Source organism: Nymphaea colorata, chromosome 12 (assembly GCF_008831285.2).
Source record: "Nymphaea colorata isolate Beijing-Zhang1983 chromosome 12, ASM883128v2, whole genome shotgun sequence".
Taxonomy (NCBI): Eukaryota; Viridiplantae; Streptophyta; class Magnoliopsida; order Nymphaeales; family Nymphaeaceae; genus Nymphaea; species Nymphaea colorata.
In genome coordinates, this window is record NC_045149.1 from 5,146,280 (window position 1) to 5,169,400 (window position 23,121).

The 23,121-nt window shown below is 35.9% G+C and overlaps 1 protein-coding gene across 9 annotated transcripts; it reads right to left on the bottom strand.

Moving 5' to 3' along the window:
* Positions 1 to 5,777: 5,777 nt before the first annotated feature.
* On the bottom strand, positions 5,778 to 21,694 carry LOC116265662 (riboflavin biosynthesis protein PYRD, chloroplastic). 9 transcript variants are annotated; one of them, XM_031646435.2, is made up of 5 exons: positions 21,572 to 21,694; positions 19,697 to 19,818; positions 17,011 to 17,430; positions 7,832 to 8,130; positions 5,778 to 6,768 (listed from the first exon to the last, which is right to left on the bottom strand). In XM_031646435.2, exons 2-5 carry the CDS (start codon positions 19,736 to 19,738, stop codon positions 6,165 to 6,167), a joined length of 1,365 nt encoding a protein of 454 aa, XP_031502295.1. In that variant the 5' UTR covers positions 19,739 to 19,818; positions 21,572 to 21,694; the 3' UTR covers positions 5,778 to 6,164. The 9 variants fall into 9 exon arrangements, with proteins under 9 accessions (XP_031502295.1, XP_031502297.1, XP_031502300.1 ...); XM_031646437.2 differs by having other exon boundaries at positions 21,547 to 21,686; XM_031646440.2 differs by having other exon boundaries at positions 17,011 to 17,498; positions 21,572 to 21,590.
* Between the last annotated feature and the right edge of the window lie 1,427 nt (positions 21,695 to 23,121).

Here is a 23,121-nt window from a genome sequence, read left to right on the forward strand (position 1 = left end):
TTCAAATGAAGATTACAAGTCTCCAACAAGGAGTTAAATCTATTAAGGAGTATGTTGGTGATATTGAACAATTATGGGATGAATTAGCCTTGTTTGAACCGAATGGTTTGAACCAAGAGACATAGTATTAAAATATTGCATGTTGTACATGTCATAAGTCAGTTTCAACAAAGACCTACTTCTGTACACATGGGAGCTGCATTGAAGATTGTTCGATATGTCAAACACACTATCACTAAGGGACTTTTTCTATTCTCCTCATCAAATTTGAATATGATTGCCTATACTAATGTTGATTGGGGTGGAGATCCTAACAATAGGCATTCCGCCACTGGTTTTTATATTTTTCTAGGTGACTCTTATTTCTTGAAGGTGCAAAAAACAAAATAAAGTCTCCATATCTTCAACTGAAGCAGAGTATCGTGCTATGCTACTACCACCATAGAGATTTTATGGTTAAAAAGTCTATTGAAGGACATGGGAGTTGATTTGACTGAAGCCACTAAGCTCTGCTGTGACAATAAAAGTGTCATCTACATGGCTAATAATCATACTTTTCATGAACGGACAAAGCATATTGAAAGTAAATTTATTCACCAAGGCACTTGCTTCAGCATGATTTCAGTTTCTTCTTGGCAAACTTTTGGTGATCACACCGTAAGTTTGATCTGGTTAATGTTTTTTGCATTGGTACCAATCAGATTTTAAAGAACTTATGTGCCCTGGTACCAATCAGATTTTAAAGAATTTGTGGGATGATCTGGTAAATATTTTTCGCACTGCTTGTGGGAGTAAAGTTGTGCAGACTGATCTTGCACTATAGATTGGCACGTGTATTAGGCCAGATCCCTAGCCTTCTTTTAAAACCTTTGAGTTGGAGTATATCTCTTGCTTGCATTCAAGGTAGAGATTGGCAAAGACTCTCTGTTATCATTCGTAAATTTATGGGAGTTTACTGGATGAAAGCTAGGCAATGTTGGGAGGTTCATGACATTTTTAATCATCTTTTCAAATATATTCCAAGAACAGCTAAGGTGGTGCAACTAATAGCAGGTTCAACAAAATGGAGGAGGGCGCTGAGGTAGTTTTGTGAATACATTGATTTTGCAAGTTGCGAAATTCACACGTGTTTCTTTAGAGGTATTAAGCTTCATGTTCTCAGCACCTCTCTTGATGTGGATACAGTAAAGTCATTAAGAGATGAAATTGTTTTGAACTCTAGCGAGAAACTTCCCACTTGTATAACGATGTTTGCGGTTCAAGTTTGTAATGTTTGGTACAGTGTAGATATTTGTTCACACAGAAAACATTTAACCAATCAAAGAAAGTAAAATTATAGACTACAAATAAGTATGTTCCTGAAACTATTGCTTGGGACTCCACTCCAATGTTCAGCTTGTGATTTTTGCTATATTTGGAACTCTGACCATGAATAAGTCACGAACCTTGAAAAGAACAAAAACAAAGTTGAAGTGAATATCAAAATGACCAAATAAACAATGAGGCTCACCACAACACACCTACCCAATTAAACAAGACAAATACATAACACATAAGACTAATTGACGTACAAATAAAATAAAATATGAAATTATAACATCAAGGTAATTTAACCCTAAATTAGACTTAATGTACTATGAACCAGTGTTATACGTATTGTACGATACAGGGTTGTATCGTACAATACGTACCGTATCGTTTATAAAATATGATACAATACACCACCTGTATTGTAAACAAGTGGTGTATCATGCCTATCGTGTGATACAGCCCCCATATTATATGATACAGTGCGATATGCCCTGTATCGCACGATACAGGCTGATTTTGAAAAAGGGAGTCCCGAACCCCCTTTTTCGCATTTCCTTTATAAAAACCCGCCCCTTCTTCATTTCTAACACTAGACATTGTGACACCTTGGAGGGAAATCATCGATTTTCATTGTGAAATCATCGATTTTGACCGTAAAATCTCGATTACACTGTGGATTTGTGGACAAATTTCAGTTTGATCCTATCAGCTTAGAAAACTTTGAAGATATAGAACCATGGATTGAGGAAGAACCAACTACAATATTTGATGATGATGATCTTCAATGCTTCAACCTTGAAGCTGAAGCAACAGACATTGCTGATGAAGGAGAGCATGCTAGATATTTTGGTCAAGATCTTCAAATTCATGAAGATGAAGAAGAAGATGGATATGAGGATGAGAATGAAGATGATGAAGATTATGAATGAGAGTCGAGAGTGCTTTCATTTTATATGTATTAACATTGAACATTTTCACAATTTCATTATCATCTTGTGATGTAATACGTAACGTTTACAACTTCTTTTTTGATGTGTTATCTCATAGACTTATGGATCTTATGACTTATGAATCTATGGCTTTGAAATTATGATTTACATTATGTTACGTTATGTTTCTTGTTGTGCCTTCTAGACTGATATTGTTATGAATTTTGATATTTATGAATGATGAACCATAACTTTATAGCAACAATAAGTCTATCATTCTGTAAACCATGTTTTTTATGAAGAACATATTATTCTTTATTTTTAGTATTTTTTATGATTTTTGTCCATTTTTTTTATTTTTTCTGACTAATTTTTTTTTTGAATACGATATGGTTACAATACGCTATGATATTTTACGATATATCGTATCTTAAAGTCAGACCAGTATGGCTTACTATACGCTTTTTACAACATTGCTATGAAAAGAGTTATCGCCCTGTTCTCAACAACATGAATGAGTCAAAAGCTTCAAAAAATAACCAAATTACCCTTGTACTATACAGTTTATGTTTCTGGAGAGTTTATCGTAATTTGCTTCTCTTGGAGAGTAAATCATGTCCAAATTTTGTAACATTAGGTTCTTTGAAAAGCCGACACAACAAAAGAAATAGCCCTGTTTACAGAACTTGAAAATCATTTATGTTTTTAAAAATATGGCCACTTTAATATAGAAAGCAATTAAAGTCAGGTTTTGCAGTTTTTAAAAAACCATAGAACAAAGTTGTCTTTAAAATCCCACTAAATGATATTGAATTATCGTGAAAAATGGTCTACAGAACGTAGACACCTCCTACAATTAAAATTTCAGATCAAAACTCGTTCGTTTGCCTTGTCAAAAATCATTTTGATGATGCATTTAGTTTCTGGTTTTGACAGACAGTTAATGACGACAAGCATGTCTATATCTTGTATTATATGTGATATAATTATATACCTAATTACCACTGAACAAGTAACAAAACAGAGAATTAACATTCTAATTTTAATTTTAAGTAAGAGAAAACTATATAGACACACTTGACACGACTCAAGCACTTGGACTCACCCTACCCGGCCCTTACCTATAGACTCACACACCTAATACACTATATAGTATATACTATACATAAATATGATAAACACAATGATATGCAAGATATTACGTTAGCTTACCTGTTCGACATGAATGAAGGTCACGTAATTGCAATGATAAACTATATATCATAAGTATTTTTCAACTAAACGAGATTTTATGTGAGACTTTTTTTAAAAAAAACTCCATGTAGGATGTCCAGCTGGGTTAGCAGGTTCCTGTGTATCCTAATCAGCATGCCACCTTACCTAGAGGGAACCACTGAGTCTTTTAACTAAAACCGAATGAAATGTAAATGAAGTGCACATATAATTACCCAAAACGCAAAATAAATTGACAAAAGAAAAAGTATTGATATTTATTTTTTAAAAATTAAAGCACTCACAAAATATAGCTAAAGGTGAAGTATGAAAGGGTTTTCCTCTTCGAGAAGGCCAAGAGGGAAGGTTCTCCTTATAAATAGGAGACTTTCCTCAAATTGAGGGATTTCCTTTGACTACTTTCTGCAAATTCTATAGATAATGTTCAAAACATAAACTAATTACTTCCCCCACCAACACCCCACCCCCCACCCCACAAAAAAAAAAAAAAAAGTTCAACTCCTAAAACTAATTACTCTACTTAGTCAAATTTCACCTGGTAACTTCCAATTTTTAAAGCAATCTGACCATGGGCAGCTTTTAGCATTCATCTCCCAACTGGATTTTATGATTTCTTCACAATGATTATGAGTCTATTCAAGTACTTGCAAGATGATAAACTTGGAAGTCGACCAGTTTTATCTATGTGACCTCTCATACTATTGAAATCACCCAAGATAGTTCAAGGAACTTGAAGCTGCACAATACCATTAGCCAAGCTCATTAAAGGAGACTTTTCATACCAAGGCATTGTTATGCATATGAAAGTCACATACAAAGAAACAAAATCATGATTATTTCACCACGTAATCAGCCAAATCCAAAATTTGCAACAATATCAACTCTTACCATTAGGATCCGGGTCCCTACAAAGTATAATCCTAGCCAGCGATTGATCTTGAGAAAAAACTAGGCCAAAAAGCATTTACTACACCAAATTTCATATGGATTAGAGTTTTACATGGAGTCAAATAAAAGCATAATATTGGGGGAAGCTGAATGTAAGAAGGAATCTACTCCTTTGTGAGCCTCAACTCTCACCAGGCCATAAGTTTCATTTTGTTTTTCCTTTGCCTGTGGCAGATTCTCCTGGAGTCCCAGGAATTGCATATACTTCTCAGCCAACATAGGATTAACAGCGTCATCCCATGACTACATGCCATGAAGGCAAATCTACTTCCCTCTTCCTGGACAAGCCAGGCGGAGGTCATCTAGCATAGTGTTATCGTTATCATTAGAATTAGCAAAATCTAATTTAATCTCCAAACTAATTGTCGATTTAAGACTGAAACGAAGAGGGACTTCGATGCATGGATGTCCGAAACTCAGGTAGGAGGGAGACTGCGGGTACAGATCTGCCTCGACTAACTGTCCCCTAACGTCATCACCACACCGTTGATGATCTTTCGGTTCCCAAGAAATGCTGGAAATTCAGACAAAAGAATCCAGAGTGGGACTAATAAATTGTCTTCTATCCTCATCGAATCTCCAGGTTGCCATTTCGTAGTAACAAGGACCCTTCCACCGATTCTCCAGGCTCCTTAATGGAGAACCCCTCGCAGCTCGAAATCACCGTCCACCCTAACATGGAAGACACCTTTGACAAGAAATGAGAACCTGGGATTTATGACTTCCATCCAAGGCCATCACAGAGTAGCAATGACATAGCCATAGTCCATGCTTTTGGATTTTGGGTAACCCACAAAGCACGCCAGTGCTGTCCATTCAAAGGGGGCTTTCATCTTCTTCATCTCTTGATTGGAAAAGATAATGCAAGGTTTACCATTCGTATCTCCAGCTCTTCTCCACCAGGATTGTAAATCTGCGGGTGTCCTTTTCAATGTGTCGGTCAAGCTTCATCTACTTGTAGTTTTGTCTACAGTAACAAAAACACCTGGTCCACTCGATGAATGTAATTTTCTTCAAGTTAAATATCATGAGGGGCAGGTTTATTTATTAAGGCCTCATATAACAAATTTGCAGACCGCCCTCTTCCATGTGCACGCAGATTTTTCTTTTTCTTCCAGTGATGGAAACTGTAGTTTCCTAGGTACCATAGTATAGCCAACATGCAATTGCAAGTTTATACCTTTCTCACCCAGAAGCCCTTCTGCATCAGGAAAGTGGGCCTCGCTGAACGTGCACACTTTTAAGTAGAGAATTTTACGAACCTCGTGGTGTGAGGAGCTCCCACGAGGAGTAAGACGTTTCCTTTTTTACCAGAATGGTATGTAGTTTATGCAAGACAAAAATGATGAAGCAGGCTAATTCGAATTCGCAATGTTGCATGAGAGACTAGTATGCATTCAGCATTTTACCGGTTAGCCAATGAAAGATACATAAGACCGTTCTAATAAGAATTCATCAGTTTCACTAGATGAATACGGGCTGCTTCACATCGGCCAATAACATGAAAGACCACAAACAACTTGCAAAGGTTCGAAACTTGATTACACAAGTAGACAAATGCATTACCTTCCCACTCTGTTGTGTAAATCTTGGTACCGCCACGTTTCATAACTTCTCATGGAACTTTTTTATTTGTATCTCACCTTTCCTTTTTGGAGTGTTTCCTGAATACCGACTTGTAATGCACAAGTTATTTTAGCCCTCTCTTAACAAGGGCCGACAGGCAAACTAGCACATAAAGCACTAAGAAACATATCCTTCCACAATGACGCTATTTTTTGAGAGTCTTGTTTGCAGGTCCTTCAATTTCAGATCTCTAGCTATATCTACGGAACCTGGACTCGCATTACACCAAACTGGCAGAATTTCCATGACCACTTTGTTAATCATTGCATCCTTCATGGCTTGTTTAATAATCTCACTTTGAGCAATATCATTTCCTCTCATATCCACTAGAACACTGCATAGGCCAAGTTTTGAACACTGTTCCAATACTACATCCATATTAATCTGATCATGAGTAACAATTTCAATTGATTGATTTTTTAGTGCCATTTGAATTTCTTCACCAGAAAATGCATTTTTCTCTGCGAAAACAAGTGCTTTGGTAGTTGCGTTTCTGAAAATGGAGAGGTTCAATGGCCGTTCTAGAGATTTTGCTATAATGATTTGGACTGGTTGATTAGCTCCAATTTCACGAGACAGAAGAAGTGCATTGTTGGTTAAATCAAGCCCAGAAATTATAACACCATCGTGTTGCTGAAGTAATTGGGAGAAGTACCCACCAACATCAGCTGTTCCTTCGCCAATCTCATTAAGAAGTACACCATTGAATGACAGGGAGTACCTGCATTTAAGAGTGGCACTTAAAGATGAGTTTTCATGCACTGAAAGTACAGGAAAGACATGTGCCTATAAAAGCACCCTATATTTTCGTGCATATGAAACAAATAAAAGTCCTACCAAATGGTCAACATGCACCGAACAACTTTAGTCACTAATACAGCTTTCATCACTAACAGGAAAGGTACATCATAAGTAAATACGAGGGACAAGAAGGTTATCTTCTCAGTGTTAAGCACAAGTGCTCTGTTAGTAGATGCTTTGGAATTTCTCATTACTAATGGAATACAAAGACTGTTTGTTCGGAATAAAAAACTGAAAGCCAATCCTATGTTGGTTCTTCCAGGGAAAGGATCAAGCTGCTAGAAATAGTGAACAGTCATTATCAATAGATAAAAGAACAGCTCCCCAGGAATTTCGTTTGTTTATATATCTGTCACCGTGGGAATTTGACTCAAGCTTTCTACTTTCCATCAACTGTCCTAATGTCTATGCAGTACGAAGGATTGTTATTTAATTGAAAACTTCCTAAAGTCTATGTCTACCTTTTATTGTGACACCAAGAAATCTTTACCCGCCAATGAATCTAGCTAGAAATAAATAAGCTACTATAGCATATTTTCAGGCAAGAAAACTATTTCAACGTTCTGGATGACAGATTCTTCATGAAGCTCAACTTTGCACATAGTTATTCAAATACCAACATGAATAGAAATAGGATGTCAAAATGTGCTCAACCACAGGAAGTGAAGTCCCTAGAAGAACCGTCAAGTACCACATATTGTTACTCTTTCTGAGCTCTCATCCACAAGTTGGAGAGAATTCGGAACCAATCTTCTGTCCAAACAAGCCCTCAGACAGACAATATGGTTATCCTTCTAAATAGAACAAAGTCAAAAAACTCCTATGATCTGCTTCAAGAAATAAGAAAAAATCATCTCCCAACTCAAGCATGATGGCAAAAGAGTGGCTATATGGAAGCCACTATGCTCTTTCAAGCGAGATCATCCATCATTGTCATGAATAAGTATGCTTAGCAGAATCATCTGTCTACTTATGAAATATACCTCAAAGTAACAAAAGGTTTTCCAGTACGCATCCGATGTATGTAAGCTTCATTGAGTTTCTGGCAGAGTTCTTCCTGCACGCCAACTGTTACATCAATTCCAGATTTTCTGAGCTTTTCCACTCCCTTGGATGCAACAATTGGATTTGGATCCACCATTCCCACAACAACACGCTTAATATTAGCTTGTATAAGAGCCTCAGTGCATGGAGGGGTTCTCCCATAATGATTACAGGGCTCCAAGCTGACATATGCTGTAGCTTGGTTAGCTAAGGATCCAGCTGCTCTTAATGCAAAGACCTGGAAAATGTTTAGCACTATATCAAATACTTCAGCATTTAAAAAAAATGTATCAAGTTATTTGATCTTTTCACTGCATCTTTTGTGAGAAGGAACAAGGTGGAAGGAATCCAAGGATCAAATGGACTTGTCTACTCCATGAATTCAGTGACACTAAGGATCTTTCCATTAAAGGACACATCTTCATTTCAGGTTTAAGTGGGAAGGAGACAAGATATGGAATGAGAGACTAGGGACAATGTGCTGGAGATGCCACAATCCAAAGAAGTTCCAAATATGAAGCCTTGGCCTTACCTAGACCCTGCCATATAATAGAAATGATCTCATGCATGAGGTATATAGGTCAACAACACTGAACACAGTAGATTGTTTATCTGTAGTATCTTTTTAATCTAAAAAGTACACATCTCAAGAAGTGTAGACCTATAAAAGAAACTGAAATAGGGACCGACTATATATAAGGTTGCCCACTGGGCCACTCCTCTAACACCACAGTCACCCCAAGGAAATTGTAGAATAAGTTTCAAAGTTAGAAGATTAAGATGGAGATTTTTAATTTGAATGCTAGTATAGGAATGAGAGATATGGATAATGTACTTAAGTTTCCAGATTCAACAAATAAACCTGTAAACGAAAGTGACCTACCAAAAATTTTGTGTACATAGTACATCTGATAGCCTGGGTTCAACTTTGAAGACTTGCTGCACCTTTAAACGCACCAAAATGGGGACTTTTTAATGAAAAGCCATTTTGTTTATTTTCATGAGAGAGAGAGAGAGAGTGATGAAAAGCAAAGTTATAAGTAATAGTATTGGCACTGTACCGGTTAGCTCGCCATAGTTGTGTATTTGGCCGACTGGACTGATATATATTGTTATGTATCAACCTGTGCTGCCCTACATTTTGAGTTTATGAATTTAAAATATTGTAAATTGACTAATAATGAAAAAGAAAAAGTATGGGTTTTGTATCATTTTGGGATATGGAGCAATATTGATACCTATGTCACATGGATGAAAGGTGTGGGTGTTGGTGCCGGTGTGGGTGTCTGTGCACCACATCCCAAAAAACTTGGATGCAGGGATGCAGGAACACACACACACACACATATATATCCACACAAATTTTTTTTCTACTTTTAATACTGTAATAAAGGTTTATGGGAAGGCTAGTCTATTCCAAAATTTTAAAGGCTGGCGACCCTTTTTTGAAATATTTTTAATATATATAATTAATAATTTTATACATTTATATGTTTTTTGATGAAAATCAAATTTTATAAATAAGCCATTTTAGTAGTTTTTAGAATTTTATGTTGCATAAAGTGAACTTTAAATATTGGTAGACTAGGCACTACTGTCTTCAGGGCCACAAGACTTGTCTTCCTTTTGAAAGGACCACCAGCCACCAGGTCGTCCTTTAAAAGGATGACTAGGTGTAGTCCTTTTCAAAGGACAGGAAAGAAAAAGAGAGAGAGAGAGAGAGAAAGAACCCATGACTTGTACCACTAACAAAGAAAGAGAAAGGGGGGGAAACTGAAGGGAAAGAAGAAAGAGATAAAGAAAGGGGGAAAAACTGAAGGGAAAGAAGAAAGAGATAAAGAAAGGAAAAAATAGAAGGGAAAGAGAGGAAGGGAAAGAGAGGGAGAGAGAGAGAATAAAAAATAGACGGGAAAAACTGAAAAAGATAAGAACTGGATGTGGTAAGGGTGTCTGTCGAGCCATTTTTTTTGAAGAGTCTGTGTGACATAAATTGATACCAAGGATGAAAAGCAAATATGACTGTAGAAGGCAGATAAAAGGCATGTGTACACAAGCGTGTGTATGTGTGTGCAAGAGAGAACCTTGATATCAATGGAGAGGAAATAGATGAAATATATAGTAGGTAGAAATATGAGAGAGAGTTCTACATGGAAATTATGCTAGAGCGACCAATATCTTCAATGATTTCTATTGGAAACAAACAGGAGGAACTTAAGTAATGAGGTTTTGTTGTCAAAGGAAAAAAAAAACAGTAAATTTAAAAATTATTTCACAAAGCAACAAAATTTCCTTTTATCATATATAGACAACTAAATATGAAAGAAAAAAGACAAGGGACGTGTTGGCCTCCCCCTTCCTCAAAAGGGGCCTGATGCCTCTCTTGACCTTTTTTCTTTTAATATAAATAATGTAGGTTGTTTGATTCCAACATGCCATCCGCTAGAGAATGAGTTTGAGGAAGCAGGTTCTCTCTCTATCTCGCTATATATATATATATATATATATATATATATATATATATATATATATATGTTAACAATCTTCTTGTTTCTTTAAAAGAAAAATTAGGAGGAACATATATACATTGCTATTAAAACCATACCAAGTTACAAAATTTACCACTACCAAAATTTCCTTTTATCATATATAGACAACTAAAATAGAAAACTTGATCTAGATTTGGAATGTTTCCTTCATCGTCATCCTATTTAAAATATCAATAATTAGGTAGTGGTAAATTTTGTAACTTGGTATGGTTTTAATAGCAATGTATATATGTTCCTCCTAATTTTTCTTTTAAAGAAACAAGAAGATTGTTAACATATATATATATATATATATATATATATATATATATATATAGCGAGATAGAGAGAGAACCTGCTTCCTCAAACTCATTCTCTAGCGGATGGCATGTTGGAATCAAACAACCTACATTATTTATATTAAAAGAAAAAAGGTCGAGAGGCATCAGGCCCCTTTTGAGGAAGGGGGAGGCCAACACGTCCCTTGTCTTTTTCTTTCATATTAAAATGTGGGTCATCCAATTGGATGGCCCACAGCAGCTGAGATGCCAACGGTTGGAGAACATGCATGAGGGAGCACATACTATCTGAACGTCACTGGATAGTTCCGCTCCAATCTATTGTTTCTGTTAAAGGGAGCCAGGTTTTCCTGATAAAATACACCTGGTTTTCATTTTGTTTGGAAGCAAAACTATGTTTAAAAGAATGAAAGAAATGTAAAATATATATATATATATACATATACATATATATATATATATATATATATATAGTAAACATTTTCCAGCCACCAATTTTCCGGTCAGTATATGCTTGAGCAAATCATAAAAAGAAAAAATGTGTAGCTGAAAGTTTTCCCGAGTCATTTTCTGTTGATAAGTGGTGAAAAAATGGCTGGACTAGTACAGTGCAGCCAAGATTATACTAGTCCAGCTTTTTAGGGGCCATTATGTTCACAGAGAGGCAAGACCTGGTTGTAGAAAGTGAGTTATGTTTAGAATGTCATGGGACTGTTGGGTTCCTATTCTGTTTGTGTTAAAGCCCAGGTTAAGGTCCGTATATGCTTGAGAATATCATAAAAGAAAAGATCCATAGCTGAAAATTTTTCTGTGTCATTTTTGTTGGTAATTGGTGAAACAAGCTTCCAAATCGCTAGCAACAGTTTAGGGAAAGAGCAAGGTGAAAAAGATGAAGGCTCTAAGTTCCCCAGCTTTCTCAAAACCATTTAGTCAAGGTAAACCTGGTTTAGATTTTTCTATAGAAACCTAGTTTGACATTCAAAACAGGTTTTCACCTGGTTCTGAGTGTCATCCAAGTATTTCCTTAAGGCCTTAACCAACTTTTATCTGACTTCCAATTTTGACAAATTTTACTAATAAATTCTTTCTATGCAAAACACAAGTGCTTTGATAGTTGTTGCCAAAAGTGCTTTGATAGTTATTGCGCTGAAAATGGAGAGGTCGCATGGAGGTTTAAGAGATTTTGCTATCACATCCAAACGTTGATAATCAAATAAAGACTGGTCAGTGTCACAAATATCACGAGATTTTCCAGAATCCCAATCAAACAAAACAAAGAAAAGGAAAACATCATGAGCTTTTGAATCTCACCAAAACAAAAATCTCATGATTTTTTTGCAATTTTTTCCAAGATCTTAATATATTTTTTAGTTTTTAGAATCTTTTAAGGTTTGATATGTTTTTATGATTTTTTTTAAATTGTTGACATTTTCCCAAGAATTTCTAGAGAAGAATAACTTTGCTGAAAAATACCCAAGAAAAACATCGTTGATATTTTTCCAAGAATGATATTTGTGAGAATGCTTTAAAGAGTGCCAATTGGAACCTAAAACAAGGTTTTCGTGTGAACCCAAGTTTCTAAAGCCAAATATGATTGTTTGTCTATTTAACTAATAGTGGAAAGAAAAGCTGGTTTAAAAAAGTGGGACATTCAATCTTTTCAACCCCCACCCTTTCCTACACTTCCCCACTATCATTACTCATGATGCAGAAACTCTTTTGTCATCTGGCTAGGTGCGGGCAAAACTGTTGTCTAGTTGGTTGGCCCCATACAACTGCAGCCATTTTATCAGACAGCTATCACCCAAAAAATGACTGGAAATTTTCCAATCATATGTTTTTTACTTTTAACATTTTGTAGGTTACATGTTGATCAGAGATTTGATGGCTAAAAACTACCATGGGCGACTTCGGCTGCATCATTTTTACTGTGTTAGCAGTTGGAAACAGTTTCTATTTACTTTCTTATTTTCTTAATTTTTTTTTTTTTTTTTGCAGAACATAGTTTAGCATGCAAACAAAATTAAAACCAGTCTGGTTTATGGACAAAAGTTGCCTTTCTATAACCAAGTCTTACCATCTATCATCAAAATGGCCCCAAAAAGGACTGGTTCGTCTTGGTTAATTAAAATAAAATCAATAAAACATATAAATGAACTAAGGGTTAAAATGACCAAACTCGTTATTTCAAAGTTAGTCACAGAAAACACGTTTTTTTTTTTAGAAAAAAACTCGAAAAAACGTGATAAATTATATGGCCGTTTAAAATTTTAAAAAAAAAGTGTTTTTTTGAAAAAAAGTTAAAAACGAAAAAAACACGTTTTTTCACGTTCTTTCACTTTTTTTCACTTTTTTCATTTTTTATGCCAAACAGATTTTTTTAATTTACTATTTTTTATTTGTTGCAAATTTACTTATCTTTTGATGTTTGTGTTATTAGTTTCTCACTTATTTTATTTTTCCACCATTTTTAGTTTTTTTAAATTTTAAAAATTTACCACATTTTTCCTTTTTTTTCCCCTTTTTTTTTCTAGCTTGCCGTATTATACCCGAGAAAAACATCGCCGTTTAAAACTCCGAGACGTTATTTGTGACTATTTCAAACTAATGAAAGAATTTGACATTAACTATAGAATAGTAATTAAGAATTTATTCTTTACTTTTTTACGTAGTCACAAATTTTTCACTTTTTTTTCATTTCCCTCCGTTCTTATCACATTTTTTCATTATTTTTACTTTAGAGTTTAAAAAATAAATTAAATTATTTATCTTCATTTCTATCGTTGCTAAAACATCATTTTTGTCTTTTTATCTAATCATTTTTTATGTCTTTTTTGTGAGTTTTCATTTATTTTACTTTTTCCTAATTTTCTAGGTTTTTCCTTTTCTAAAAAATTGCTGAATTTTCCCCAAGATTTTCAGGTTTGCCAAAAAAATCTTGCTGTTTAAAATGCATTAATGATATTTGTAATGATATTTGTGACTGGTGTTCTCTCTCTCTCTCTCTTTCTCTCTCTCTCACGCATGTAAGATTGTAACTTTCCTTTGTCCATACAAATGAAAGAGCTTCTACAATTCCACAAGGTAGTCCCCCAGTTGATATATAAAACAGATTCACTCAACTATAAAAGAATAAGATATAATGGCACACAAAGTAATAATATACTTGTTTAGGCAAATGAAGAAAACAGCAATAAGAAAGATATAAAGTGCAAGTTGATCTTGTAACCTTGAAGCATTTGAATGTAAAATGTGTGGTTAAAGAAGAAACGGTGTTATATTTCAAGAGGAATATATAGAATGGATTAACATTGGAAGAGTGCAAGAAAATGAAGACGAGGAGCCTCTAGAGGTTGTGGATGATGTACGTTTGAAGGAGACAATGAAAAAGGAGATGATGATGACAATGAATGATGATTTGAAGTTCACGTTCTCTACAATTACAAGTTTATTTATTGATGTTTAGAACTTTCAATTAAATTGATGGATCATAGATGTGAAACTGATAATTGTTACTTTGCTGCCTATGTCACATAAGAGTGGGGTGCGGGTGCAGGTGTGGGTGCCAAAGCAGCACATCTCAAAAAATTTATGCGGCGGTGCAGCGAGGGTATTTTATTATTATTATTATTATTAATTTATTATATATATAACAGCATAAGCATGTATATATTATTATTACAATTTAGTTATTAGTGTATATAACATACTTGCATAATTGTATTGCATAGGAAAATATCAGAACCACATATATAAAATATTATATATAGTAATTTAGTAATATGACATACTAACAATCTAACATAAAACATGAAAAGATGATAGAATCATAGAAGCAGAAATTGAAAATTTGAAATTAAAACTTCAAAAAAACAACACTAACCACAGTTGGTCGGCTGCATAATGCATATATAAAAAAGCTTATATTATATATTATAAGTTTATAACATGACAATATATCACTGTATCAGTTGCAAAGTGTGTATGCACAGCTGCATATGTACACGACTGACAATATATATATTTGTTAGTTGAACTTTGAAACTTTTATAGTAGATTCAAGAACAACTGAACAAGCATCTAAAATAAAATGCTAAAATGTATACTGCAATAATAGCAATTGCAGTCCAGTACTCAGCAGTGTATACCGCGGTCAACCAAACTACAAAAGTACAAAACATGAAAAGTTGAGAACCGTATACTGTTTAGGCATATAGGTTGTAGACCACGATGGCATGATATGAAAGTATCAAACAGCAATAAAAATTGACTTAAAACTAAGAGATGCGATGAAAGACAAACACACAAGGCACGGCAAGAAAATGAACAGATGAAGCGATTCCGCACGCTGGAACCGGGCAATGTGGTTGGGCTATGGTGGGTTCAAAGCCTTCAGCTTCAATCTGTTTGTTTTACGACATATTTGGGTGGAGAATGGAGACAGAGCGGCTCTCGTCGCTGTAGGAGATGGCGATGGTGGAGTCTCAACGCAGCAATGCCTCTCGTGACCTTGTCGTTGGAGAGTGGCTAAATCAATGCCTCTCGTCACCGAAAAAAGGTTGAAGATAGCCGCCTCTTGTGGAAGATCACCGGAAGGAGAAGCACACTGCATAGCAGGGCACAGACAAAGGTAGCAACGGTTAGGGCTTCGACTGAAAAGAATTGAAGCCCAAACCCCCTTTTCGTTTATCTGGGACACATTTAGACCGGACGCGGGTTGACACCGCCTGACTCCAGTTTGACGTGGGTCGGGTAAGCGTCGGAATTGGACGAATATAGTCTGGTGCGGCTGACTGTATCTGACTCGTGTTGACTGGGCTCGAGTGCAAGTCGAAGGCGCACCCGTGTCCATGGGCAAAGGTAGCAACTATTAGGGCTTCGACTGAAAAGAATTGAAGCCCAAAACCCCTGTTCGTTTATCTTTTAACAAATTTAAAAAAAAAAAACCAAAAAATGGGACACATTTAGACCAGACGCGGGTTGACCGCGCCCGACTCCAATTTGACGCTAGTCAGGTGCGTGCCGGAATTAGACGAATATAGTCTGGTGCAGCTGACCGCATCTGACTCGCGTTGACTAGGCTCGGGTGCGAGTCGGAGCCGCACCCGTGTCCGCACCCGCACCCGAGTCACGTTAACTCGGGTGCGGCATTAAATAGAAGAGTCTGTGTGACTTAGTTTGCTACATTGTTCATATAAGACATGCCTATTCTTGATTTTTTAAATAGGAAGGATTTTTTATTGTCCTAATTTCTCTAACCTTTTTATATTTTTTAAATTAAAAGAAATAAGAACTGCAATTTCTTACATTCCTTAATCAACTATTTTGTCTGATGTTATGCACTTTACAACTATTACATGTTACCGAGAGAGAGAGAGGGAGTCCAGACTAATATAAAGATGGCATGTTTTTACCTTATAATAGATTTCTATTTTTCAGAAAGAAAAAAAAGACAACAAATTTGCATAAGTGATGTGCTTTCTAGATTACAACAGAAAGTTAACTTTCTAAGGCTTGTCATATCCGACAAAATGAACAGAAAGTACTAGCAAATAGTCGGTCAACTAGTCCCCAGAATGGGCCCTAATGACAAGTTGGTAGGGACTGGTCTGCTAACTAGATACTAGTTTGTCCAGTCAACTAGTCAGGCTGACTAAACCCTATTTTGACAAGTAAAACTGCTTGCAAAATTTCACCTCTAAAAATCCAACAAGAAGCTACAACCAAAAGTGGTTCCCCCGTGAATGCCATTTCATACCTAGATTGGTGTTGGCAACCATATGCTTGCATGTCAACTGTCAATGGCTCGAAGAAGAAAAACATGGTATTACTAGAGATTGTAATGAAATTTAAATTGTTGATGAAGATCCTTCTGAGATATAAATTTAGAATAGGAAAAGAAGAACTGAAAAAAGCTAAATAAATGAACAAGTGGAGATTAAAGACAAGGCTTCATACTTTTTCTAGAACAAGTATTAGTGAATCAGCAAAAGTCTTCATGGAACTATAAAAATTCACAAATGGAGAGGAATAGAAAATTTGGAAGCATAGATTAATCAAATTTCGCAACAAAGGGAGGCTTAAACACCCAAAATTACAGTTAGAGATTGTATGATGTTAATGTTTTAATTTTGGAAAAGGCATTATAGAGCATAGCTCAAGGTCTCCCCTTCTCCAACTTTTGGGCAAAATAAGTAAATCAATATGCAGTCCCATTCTCAGACTCTGAAGGGTTGAGGAAAGAGAGAGAGAGAGAGGGAGCTAGAATAAACATGCATAAAAAACAAGTATTACCTCGGCATGAGGCTGGCCGGCCTTTGGATGGAACCCCTCGCCCACAACCTCCCCATCCTTTACAATAACACAGCCAACCATTGGATTTGGACTAGTGAACCCAAGTGCCTTTCTGGCCAGCTCCACACACCTGTTCATATAAAAAGAATCATCTCTCTCTATAGAACTATCACACCTTATCACAAAGCCGTGGCTCCCACTGCCTCTGTGAGAACCATGCACACCCTTAACTTTGTGGAAACCAGACACCAACTTGCTAAACTCATCCAGAGGCTTGCTGGGAGGGGTGGTTATGCTGTCTACAACAGAGCTGTTTCTGCAGAGGCCGAGTACTGAAACAGGTGATCTTTTGCCTTGGATGTGGACTGGTGAAGAAGGAAAGGTCAAAGTACTCATACTTCTCTTTTTTCTTTCTTTCTCCTGAAGCAAATATTCAAGAGGTGCCAGTCAAAAGCATTCACCAATGAAGGTTGGTGCAAACTTAAGGCCTGTGGTGAAGGTATTATAATTAGTGACCGACTTTGAAAAAGGCAATAGCTTTCTCACATTTCTAAAGATTTTCCAAGGCAAATTCACAGCAAAAAAGAAGCATGAAATTAACAAATACCGAAAGACATAAACCATACGAATATCTAGTAATTGAAACTATTAAGAGGAAGGCTGTTATTGCTCAGACAAACGCCAGTCTTCTGTCGTCACTCGTGTCCCATAAATTCAGGAGCAGGTGAATCTTTTGTTATTGAAGTTATCAGGTAATTATTTCAGTTGAAGGAAATGGCATGTTTATAAAAATACACAAAGAGTCTGGCTGTATAACAAAAACAAGTTAAGTTAGAATTTCTTTCACTTAATCATCTCTGTTGTACATAATTTAGGCAGTTAAGTATAACATACTCAAACCTGATTATGCTTTAGTTATACCCATCAAAACATACATGAATTTTTATAAAATTTTCAAAAAACTATATACAATAAAAAATATATACCTAATAACAAAATGCTTAACTTTTTAAAAGATAAAAAAATCATTTTTATTGTCTTAAAAAATTACTTCGTTATCATCTCAAATTTGACTGCTTGGACAAGAGTACATTTATCAGAAAAATAGGCACTTAAAGGGAAACCTATGAAACTTGATTGTCCTTTCGTATAATCAAAGCTAAGTTTATTTCCAAAGTATCAAAAAGATTTGCAACTGCAAAAAAGGTCTCTATTCAGTCTGATTGTACAATTTTTCGCTAAATTATATTTTCGAAATCAGTTTTTTTAATGTAGTTTTCAAAATGATAACCGTGCAATGTGTCTATTCAAAACTTACTTTGGTCAATTTATTTAAATTTATAAATTAAATTTATAAAATAAACTGTAATTAGCATAAGTTTTTGAATGCACTGAGGTGAGGCTAGGCATTCAAACTTTTATGATGCAAGGTGCAGGAAGAACACGTTGAGGTGAAAGCTACATGACAGTATAATTACAATACATAATATTTATGAGACAAGTTGAAACAAATAAAAAAGAAGTGCAAAAAGACAAATAAACAACATTTATTTATCATTTGGTGCAGCATGGCCTAATAATAAACAATAGACTCAATTATGTGTGCCATCTGAGAGACACATTACCCAATAATTGCAAGCAACATGATCTCAAGCATTAACAGTAAGAAATTTCCCCAGCAAATCAACAGTTTATGACTGAACCTCTGGTTTGTTAGCATAGAACATGGCCACACTCAGCAAATTCAATTTGCATTCCAGAGGAACAGTGTTTTATAGCAAAAGCTTGTAACCATGTGAATTTCTACTCAAAAGCTTAGTGCCATGAACAGAATTGGTTAAGTTCAGCAGTGCAATAAGTTGTTAATCTGTATGCTATTCAAGCAAGCAATAGTTAAACGAAAAAATAAAAAAGGAAAAGCAAACAACAGCCAACAATCTTATAAGAATTATGACTTCTTCACATGAGTTGAAAATCAACCTTCATATTTACCAGTTTATCAGTATGAAGAACCCCAGATTCAAGGTACCATGGTATAGACAATTCCAATCATAAAAAAATCATGTGCATTAGTCACAAAGTATTAAAGACAAAGAAAAGTCCACAACATACAGTTTCTTATATACCCAAGCATGAAAAGGAACATAAAAACACAAAAAAACAATGGGTTCCTAGCAAAAAAGTATAGGTAAAAGAAAAATGTAAAATTTAATTCCCTTTCATCTTTTATTTTCTTTTTTATTCATCAACATCAATATTTTTAGGCAATAATTAAATAGAATGCACACCATCAAGGTACTATATCATGCTTTTATATTTACATGTTTTCCTTTGAGAGTTTTCTTATGTTTCCTTTGGCAGTCATTTTTATTTATGATCTCATATTCGTAAGAAACATGACATTTGGAATTGTGGTATTGATACCAAACTAAGTCATTCTAGATACCTAATAATTATTTTCTTGAAAAAACGATCAACTAAAAGTTCTCATTGGAAAAATGCCCTTTTGTCAGTTATTTGACCAATGGTGATCACACAATGAATTGGTCCATGTTCTATGCAAGCACAAATTGGACAATGCTGAAAATCCAACACAGCCACTTTACTTAAAGTGGCCCCAACTATGTGTGTGTGTGTGTGTGTGTGTGTGTGTGAGAGAGAGAGAGAGAGAGAGAGAGATTGTCACCGGAGGAAGGCAAGTCCATTGATCTTTGTGGTTTACACTCATAGATTGCCAAAATCTGGTAGAGCGCACAAAACAGTTGCATGACTGCGCACCTTATTCATCATCAAATTTGCCGAAATTGGCTGGAAGTCACAAATGAAAAGAGAGAGAGAGAGAGAGAAGGGTGTGTATCAATGCCAGTAAATGTGATGAGGTAAAAGAAGGCGCTTAACCTATCATGATAAGGCATAAGCCTCGAGGCATTAAAGTGGTGTTAAATTATACAATATCATAAAAATGGAAAAATTGAAAAAAAAAATAGCATTGCAAATTTACAAGTATATAAGTAAAAAACAACATAAAAACACATGTTCTTATACGCATGCACATACAAGCCACAATCAAGTTATATTCACAATGCAAGATAATTATACGCATGCACATACAAGCCACAATCAAGTTATATTCACAATGCAAGATAAAACAAGCTAAATCTACAATCACAAAACCATATTAAAAGCAACTCAAACAAATGTGGGGCATCCCCAAATCGACCTGTCCTAGTAATAAATATGTGTCAAATCCACCTATCCTAGCAATACCTTCTACGTGTAGTTCAATTGTGTCATCAAGTGGTACTCAGAATGCATGATGAAAGAAGTTGTATCCACAATCACGAAATCATATTAAACCAACTCAGACAAATTTTGGGTCAGCCCCAAATCAGCGTGTCCTAGCAATACCATTTATGCACAAAAAACTCTTGCCAAATCGACCTAACTTATAATACCTTTGACGTGTAATTCAATAGCACTTAATACAAAGATGAACCAAATCCTCCATTAAGCTACGTTTGGTTCATTATGTGCAACACTTGGAATATTTCGACAGTTCGACAGTTCTATGCATACCCTTACATTGACAGAAGCAATAATATGCATGGTTCATTATGTGCTGTTAATAAGTTAACTTAAAAATATAATGTTTAACCTTATTCTATTTTTTTTACTTCAATTCGCTCAGAAACATACATGAATGCATCTATAAGAGTACAGTTATTGACCAGTAACGTGAAATGACCTTCAGGCTGATCCTGAAGATAGACTTCATAATGCAGGATAAATAAATTCAACTTCGACCAACTGACAGAAGAATTAGAGGCTATATGCCAAACGACTGGGCACCAAACAAGTTGCTCGGTGAAAAAAGCTGATTACCGACTGCATTAATTGGATACTATCCAGTATCCATAGGGCAAGCTGATGGTCTGAAGTAATTAATTCAATAACTTACAAATTCATAAACCATTAAGACATCACTAAGGTACAGCCTTATAATTGCTGAAGACGAAACTTTATTTGATCTAAGGAGATCTAAATTCTATGACCCACCAAGAAAATGAAAAAGTTCAGAAGAAACTTGCAGCAATGGTGAAATATTCCATACGAAACCTAAGAAGAGCCCCTATTCAAATATCACAATCTGAACCGTTGGATGGTTGACAATCGCAAATGAATTACCCTTCCAATTGGTTATCCGTATGCAAGTTTTAAGCAAGAGTGCCTCAAAATGAAAGACCATTCGTACTAGCCATGAACTTTCAACAGAGCCTACACCAAACAGGTTTAAATATATAAAGGCTCAAAAACATGAGCGCGGAAGTTCAATGACGCAAACAAAATAGCTATATAACTTGCAGGACACTAACTTCTGGACATCAAAGCAATACATTCAGATCAATGACCTAGCCCATAAAAAAACTAGCTCATCACACAGCAACACGAAACAAGGTCTCCAACTGAAAAAGGAAAATAGATAAATAACACCAAAGGCTCGCGAAAGAGCGAGAGAGAGGAGTGGGAGAGAGAGACGTGGGGAGTAAACATCAGAGACGACCTAGCCCTGAAGAGTTTTCGGGAAAGATAGAATTTCGTGGGTTATCCACGCATTCGGTATCGCATTGGTCCTGGAGGAAGCGTTTTTCTGAGCGCTCCGAGGCGTGTGGGGTGCGAGGAAATGGTGTTCAAAGCAACGTTATCAAAGTCCGTGTCTGAATCGAATCGGAAAACCTAACGATTCGGTGAATCAGTGAATCGAATCGAGACCAGAATCTGGTGTAAATCGGACTAATTAAAGGATATAATTTTAATTTAAAATGAAAAGAATGACAAAAAAGTCAGAAAAAATAAAAAATAATGTAAAAGCATTTAGAAAGAAAATATGATAAAAGCTCAAAAAGACCGTGATCGTATAAACCTACAGTAGAGGACCCCATGTGCACAGAGGTGCAAATTAGACCTCTCCCTACCAATACTCATTAAAAAAAATGAACTCCATCTCCGTTATAGAGCTCTTGTTGTTGTGAGCAAACCTAGAAATCCTAACATCCCAAGATGCAAGTTCTCTCTTAGATATATCATCAAACGAGCGGTGTGGGTAACGAATACCAGCTTGATCTGTCGATATCCTCTTTCGGCGATGGAGGCTTTAGAAATCCTGCCCAATTTTAACAAAAAGAGAAAGAATACGACCTACAGAATGTGCTAGGAGCGTCCATGTTGAGATCCCTGTTCACGGTCCTCTCTCTAATGGCAAGTGGATTCGATTTCATTGAAGTCATCAATGGGAGCCTTCGCCAGTCTCAAATGAAATATAGCACAGGCATCTTATGTATGAACCGATCACCAAGAGGGGCACTTGTGGATGCCAATAAACTGGACGCCGAGGCGATTCTAAGCTGCGGTTGCCAAGGTGGAAGACGACTAGTCAGACGACGAACTGTGAAGACTCAAAAATGCGATGCGGGAAGCCCCTAACGGTGTGAGTTCTTTGTAGGTTTTTAGGCAAAATCGGACGATTCAAGGCAGTTGCCTCCAGTTGAGCGATTCGGGTGAAATTCGCCCCATTTTTTAGGTCTCTCGGGATCGAATTGGCCGATTCTGCCCGATTCCCACCGATTTTAGTAATTTGTTTAAAGAAACACGAAAAAAAAAAGGCAAAAATCCTCCTTTTGGCTTTTAGACGGGACGTGAGGCGTTAAAGGGGTTACGAGGCGCACACCTCACGATGGAATTTTGCCTTGATCGAAGCGACGCAGGCTTCCTGCAACCGCGTGGGTGTGCACTTCTGAAATCCGATCGAATTGTTATAAATAAGTTGGATATGATTAAGAAAAAAAACATGCAATTACTAAATATAAATGTTTAAAAGATAATGTCTGATTAAATTCAGATAGAAATTCAGTTTTAAATAAATACTCGATCAGATAATAAACATTTTAACGATTCCATATATCCAGAGAACTGATGCTAGGGGGTTGCCCCCGGAATTTATTGACAAAAAATGGGAGAGTATCTACAACAAAAATGGGATCTAAGAGATCCTAACCATTTACAAAATATCCTTGTATGGCCTCCAGTCTAGAGACGGCTGATGCCATACCTTGC

Excerpts from the sequence above, each read along its gene's own strand:
- LOC116265662 (XM_031646435.2), bottom strand. The coding sequence starts at position 19,738 with ATGAGTGTAAACCACAAAGATCAATGGACTTGCCTTCCTCCG. Across the intron at positions 17,431-19,696 it reads AATGGACTTGCCTTCCTCCG|GAGAAAGAAAGAAAAAAGAG; the intron begins GTGACAATCTCT and ends TATTTGCTTCAG. Across the intron at positions 8,131-17,010 it reads CCGGCCAGCCTCATGCCGAG|GTCTTTGCATTAAGAGCAGC; the intron begins GTAATACTTGTT and ends AACATTTTCCAG.